Source organism: Bison bison, unplaced genomic scaffold, assembly GCF_000754665.1.
Source record: "Bison bison bison isolate TAMUID 2011002044 unplaced genomic scaffold, Bison_UMD1.0 scf7180017864205, whole genome shotgun sequence".
NCBI lineage: Eukaryota > Metazoa > Chordata > Mammalia > Artiodactyla > Bovidae > Bison > Bison bison.
This window is the reverse complement of record NW_011494777.1, coordinates 2580695-2586983: the sequence shown is the minus strand read 5'-3', so window position 1 is coordinate 2586983 and position 6289 is coordinate 2580695. Positions and strand designations below refer to the sequence as shown.

The 6289-nt window shown below is 61.3% G+C and overlaps 1 protein-coding gene across 1 annotated transcript in view; it reads right to left on the bottom strand.

Moving 5' to 3' along the window:
- The window catches only part of IGSF9B (immunoglobulin superfamily, member 9B), a 42615-nt gene extending 36636 nt beyond the window's left edge, over positions 1-5979 (bottom strand). Inside the window, exon 1 of the mRNA XM_010844722.1 lies at positions 5768-5979. Coding sequence (XP_010843024.1) covers positions 5768-5831 — 64 coding nt within the window. The 5' untranslated portion in view covers positions 5832-5979. The remainder of the gene's footprint in view (positions 1-5767) is intronic.
- Positions 5980-6289: the final 310 nt, after the last annotated feature.

Below are 6289 nucleotides of genomic sequence, written 5' to 3'. Positions count from 1 at the left end.
GAGCACAGGACCATGAGCCCTCCACAGCCTGGCACAGCCCCCACCCCTCTTCCCAAGCTGGAGCTCTTCCAGGGGCGGGGCTGGGGGAGGAGAGGCAGCAAGACTGCAAAATCTGGTGGCAGCAGCCAAGGTCTGGGAACCAGGCAGGGAGGGCCAGCCGCCAGACAAACCAGCTTCCTCTAGGTCACTACTACATACCAGGTCCTTGTGGGACCCCAACACCCATCCGACAGACGTACCACCATCTCTGTCCCCTGGCTGGGCCAGCGGCCGGCGTGGGGCGCGGGGGGCAATTAGGTAGGGGCAGGTTCCAGCTGTCCTGTCTCCCCTTTGCCCCCACTTGCCCCCCACCACAGGCTAGGTACCAAGGCACAAGGCCCCTCCCACACTGACCCAAGAAGCAGCCCCCTCCCCTCTGTTCCCTGAGTCAAAGGCCAGCCCCTCCACAGTGCACTCAGGACAGGTTCTCACAGCCAGACCCCTGCAGTCCTGAACCCAAGAAGGCCAGCGGGGCAGGCCTGGGTCAGTAGGCAGCTGCGGGTGCAGGGCTGAGCCCACTCTGCCTGGGACCCAGGAGCTCCGGCTCTGTCTATCTGCGGCACAGGGAGACCTCCCCACCTCAGTGAGTGAGTGAGTACACGTCCCCGGGGAGGCTCCCCCCTTCCCCCGCCCCCTTGGGCACCAGACTCCCAAACCACAGGCCTGTTGTCTAATAATACCAGCGACAGCCACCGCCACCTCCATCTGCCAGCCTAAAAATAATCCCTGCTGAGTCCAAAACAGGCACAGCCCCCAATAGTCCCCCAGTCGCTCCTCTGTGACAAGCCAGGGGGTTCCAGGAGATCCCAGGAAGCTTGAATCGGGCTCCCCTGGAACGTCCTTTCCCCCCTACCCCCACCCGGGAGATGCAGACCCAGAGGCTTGCATGAGGAAAGCAGAGGAGAGACTCCATACACACATAGCCAAGTGTGAGATGGAGAAACAGCCATGTCCACATAAGGCTGCACCCTGGGTGTCCTTTGCAGACAGTGGGTGGGCCAGAGGTCACTGGGATATTCTGCCTCCAGCCAGGACCCCCACACCCCACCTAGGAGGTCCTTGGAGAAGTCCCCACCTTTTAAGGTCTCCCTGTAGCTATTCTTCTGCCCCAACTCCCCATCAACCTCTGAGGGTAGAAGTCAGAGATCAGGTGAGCCCAAACTGGCCCTCCCATCATATAACAAGGCACTGGGGAGGGATAGGACACCTTTCCTCCATGGTTGCCTCTCCTCCCTAACTCTCCAGCCCAGGCAGCCCAGGAGGCAGCAGCTCTTAGCCACCTTAATTTGCTCTCGGCTAGATTGTATTTCCAAGAGCCTGTTCCCCAGGAGCCACTGGCAGGAAGCAGTCAGTAATCCAACCTCCGCTCTGCTCCTGCAGCAGCTCCTCCAGCTCCTCCGCAGAGAGGCCCAGCCACACCCACCCTGCCCACCGCTGGTGTGGGCCTGGTCCAAGTACCCCAGAGCTAAGCTGGGGAGGGCCTCAGGTGAGGCGCCAGGTGGACGAAAGTAAGCAGGGGATCGAAGCCCGAGTCTGCTCACAATGAAGCGTCAGCACTCCCTACCTGGAAGCCGGAAAATCAGGACAGCAGCTTCCTGCATGTTACCCGGACAGTGTATTACCTGCCACAGCCCAGCTGGCCAGGGGCCTGGACCGGGAGGGAGCTAGGGGGTGAGGGCGGGCAGAGGGCACCACCCAGTCACCACCCTTTCAGAAGAACAGGCAGGCTGGCTGGGACCTCGCTTGTAGCCTGGCCCACAAGGAATTGTTCTCCAAAACTCTTCTGGAGGCCCTGACTCTGCTCACCAATCTCCTGCTTAATCACGCAAGAGAGAAGAGAAAAGCAGGAAGATTCCTAAGAAAAATAGGTCAGCTGCCTCAGGCAGGCTGAGCTGGCTCCCCTGGGCAGTGCCCCGGCAGGACCAGGCTACAAGCTGCCTCTGCACCCAGCTCCCAACCCCCAGGGACCAAGTCCCTTCTCCATTCAGGAGTCTGGGCTACTGGGTAGCCAAGGTCAGAGCCACCTCTTAGCAAGTCAGACCCGTCTTCTGCGTCCCCTGGCTCTGCCTGTGTGTGTCCCCCACTGAGGTTTTCTCTCAGAGCTCAGTCTCCCTTCAACCCAGCCCCAGGGCTGAGCCTCCAACTTTGGGAGCTTCTGAGCTGTCCATACTCACGTGTGGAGCAGAGGGTGGGAAGAGCTGGGTGTCTGCTCCAAGTCCAGCCTCGCTGCCACCCACGGCCACCAGCAATCAGACAGGAAAGATGCCCCACCTCGCGCCTGGAGACTCTGGGTCTCCTGTCTGCTACATTCATGTGCAAACTCATACACACAGTTGCACACACAGGCAGGCACACACACAGATGTGTGCAGGCACTTCTAGCAGCTACCACCAATGATGGCTCTTTCCACAATTCACATTCACTCTCTTACACAAACTGCTTTACCCATCACTGGGCACAGACAGGAGAGAGCTGCCCTGGGACCCTGGCCTAGCCCAAGGAGGCAGAGGACTGGAGAGGGTTGGGGAGCAGGGGAGGGAGTGCGGCTCTCCCTGTGGGCCAGGTCCACTCCCACCCACTCAGCGCAGCAAAGCCCTGACAGCCAGGCCTGAGGCAGACAGCCAGGCCTGAGGCAGAGATCTGAGGATGGAAAGCACAGGGCTCTGAGCCAGGAGAGGCCGGCCAGAGAAAGGCTGGGGTTCAGCATCTCCCAGCCAGGCAGCCTCTGCTCCTTTGGGTAACTGGATCCTAGCTTTCTGTCTCAGAACCTCAAACCTGAAACCACCACCAGCCCTGGGACCTGGCAGCTCCGGGTCAGCACATGAGACGAGCTTGGGGCCAGCAGCTGAAAGCTGACTCTCTTCCCACACATCCCCTCCTCAGCTTCTCCCAAACGCGTGCTGCCAGACACACCCCTGCCTGCCTCCAGCCGCGGGTGCTGGGGACACAAACACGCATGCCACGTCCTGAGCCAAGTCCCGCTCAGCTGAGAGGCTGCCTGTGGGGGTCTCTCTAGCAGATTCCAGACCTAAATGCCCTCCCTCGTGCCTTCACCACCAAAGGAAGGGAGGAAAGGCCAGGCTGAGAGTAGAGAGCATTAGTCCAGCTACCAGCACTGTCCGGGTTAGAACCCGCTTTATCTGGGGACAGCAGTAAGCCAGGCATGGAATCTGTGGTCCACAAGAGGAGGCAGCCTTGGTGATAAAGGCCGGGGTCCTCCGCACCAGCTTGCTCAGCGAAGGCCTCAGGCGCAGACTCCACTCACCACCTTCCAGGCTCTCTGCACGCCCTCCCCAGCCTCCACACTGCCCCCCAGACACACAGGATTCAAGCCACCCCTCTCTCTGTCCCAAGCCTTTCAATCCTCTGCTGGAACAACCACTGCTCAGCCAGACCCTAAGACAAGCATCTCAAAGTCCCTCCCATCAAGAAACTCCTGGAAGTCACCTCTGCCAGTTAGAGAACAGCTGAGCTCTCACAGCAGCATCTGAAATGCTGGCCCATCAGCCCATCTCCCACTCCCGGAGGCCGTAGAGATGATGCCTCCTGGGTGTCCTGCAGCCTCTCCACCAGGTTCCAGCCACTGACACAACTCTAGTTCTGCAGATCTCTCAAAGGATTTCTGAGCAGCCCTCCACATCTCCCTGGGCAAGGTCAGCGGGGAAGGCAAACTTGGTTCTGGACAAAGGCAACTGTCTGAACTCCCCCTGGGGACATTTCCAGCTCCCAGTGCCCTGAATCATTCAGGGGAAAGAAATGGAACCAAGATCATCATCAGTTACTTACTCATGACTTAGCGACTAAACCACCACTACCACAGAACATTCAGCCAGCCCCTCATTTCTTCACGGCACTAATGTTCACAAATACCCCACACGCTCATACTGTTAACACCCAATAAGGCAAGTGACAATCAGAGAAGCAAAGCAATGTGTCCAAGGTCACAGGCCAGCAAGTAGCAGTGCTGGAACTTGAGTCCAGATCCTTTACCACCACACACAGAGCCCCTAGGCTAAAAAGACACCCCCCTCCCCAAAACCCACAGGGATGGCAGGCAGGGGTTCATGTCCAGGCACCCCGGACAGAAGGACCTCTCCATTCCCGGAAAGAAGGCAGAAGCTCCAGAACCAATAACCTTCAATGCTGGGAAGTCCTTCCTTCTGTCTGGCCCTTCTGTGTGCTGCTATAATATAAGCACACATTTCCCTTGATTCTGTGCTTAAACTTGCAAAAAGTCCATCCTCTTCCCTGGACTCCTCAGGCTGGGATCCTATTTCAGAGCCTCCCTTCGACATCTCTCTTTTATTCAAACATCCCAATACATCCTTTTGTGCGACAGTCCCATAGCAGGAACATACCACAAACTGAAGGGGAGGAGATGGAGGCATCAGAAGAGTACAAGGCAATAGGGAAGGGGCGAGCACTGAGGCTGGAGACAAGTTCTCAAGCGCAGCTCAAGCCACCTCACACCCCCACCCCACCCCACGAGCTTCTGGTCTGTTTCCCCACCTGACAAAGGAAGAATTTTAAAACCACCCGGGGTCACACACCATATAATAAAAGCACTCTTCTCTTCGCCTTCCTCTGCCTGTTTTCACACCCCCGCAAACACCAGCGAGACCGATCTCATTGCAGAAACTTTTCCAAATCACTTCCCCTCCCCCTACACAGCCCCAGACAAGGTGAGCAAAGGGTCCTCCTGCGTGAGCGCGGCCGGGCGCTGGGTCTTCCGCTGTGGGTCCTCCTACTGCTTGCTGTCCACCTGGCGGTTCTCCCCGGCAGCCATCCCGGCCGGCCCTGGGGACCTGCCCGCAGCTGGATCGTGTCTGAGCGCTGAACATCGCGCGCTCAGAGTCCGGGCACCTCCAGCTTCCATAGCAGGGCGGAGAGCCGAGGTGCCACACAGAGGCGTGCGGGCCGCTCTGCGGTCTCCAGAGCAAAAGCCCGCGTGCTCACGCGCGCATCACCCAGCTCACTGGCTTCCCTCTGCCCTCTTCCCAGCTCAGACCGGAAACAGAGAAAGAGGAAAACCTCCCTCCGCCCCGAGAGGCGGCAGTGGAGACCCCCTCCCGCTGCTCTCGGCCACAGCAGCTGTGGCCAGCTGTGGCCGGCTGCGGCGCGCTCCCGGGGAACTTTTGCCCGGCCAGGCCGGGCTCAGGTACAGCGGAGCCGGACGCGGGCAGAGCCAGTCGAAGTCGGCCGCTCCTCAGAGCAAGCGAGAGACTCCCCGCGGAACCAGCTCTTTTCCTCTCGCGGCGCTCCGTGCGCCCCGCCCTGCGAGGGGATCCGATCTCCGGGTGCCACGACGTGTGGTCCGGAGGGACTCGAGCCCAAGCCGAGCCCGCACCGGCTCCCCTGCGGACCGGTGGCACTGCGCGGGGTCCAGCGTGCCGCAGCCAACCGAGAACCCGAAAACTCCCTGGCGGCAGAGTTGAGAAAGCCACCGCCTCCCCAGCGCTCGAGGCGGCGGCTGCGCCCGCGAAGGGCACCGGGCGCGGCACCCGCTGCAAAGCCCTGGTGCCAAGGGTGGCGGCGTGGACCCTAGCCCGAAGCGTTCTCTCCAGAGCGCCGGCAGCCCGGGTTCAGGCCCTTCCCGCCGACCGCGGATACGGCGTCCCCCCTCCTCGCGGTGCCCGGAGCGCGCCCGCCGGGAGGGCGCGGGCTCAGCAGGAGGACGGAGCCAAGATCCGCGGGAGGCGCAGGGGAGGGACGCTGCACTTCAACTCACCTTGAGCCGCAAGACCTCGGGCGCTGATCACACTTGCTATCAAAGTGGCCACATACCAAATCATAGTACTACCGCGCGCCAGCCAGGAGCCTCATCCTATCGCAAAGTGCCCCGCGCAGCCTACGCCCCGCGCCGGTGCTCTCGCGGCTCCTGCGGCTCCTGCAGCCCGGGCGGCCCGCTCCCCCATCCCCTCCGAGGATCCGCTCGGCTCGGCGCGCAGCCTCCCGCCCGGCGCAGCGGCACCTGCACTGGAGCCCGGGCGGAGCGCAGCCAGCGCCGCGGAGAAGCCCGGCCGCACCGCCCCGGGCCCGCCCCCGCTGCCCTTCCATTGGGCGCGGCCAGCGAGCCCGGGGTCCGATTGGCCAGGATGCCTGCCCGTCGCGTCGAGGGGGGCGAGCCCATTCAAGGTGCGTTGACGTGTGGCAAACCCAGAGCCGCAGAATCATGCGCATTGCCGGGGAGAAGGCGCTGCCGCGTCTCCGCTAGGCTCTGCTCCCTGCTCCCACTGCATGGCAAGTTTCT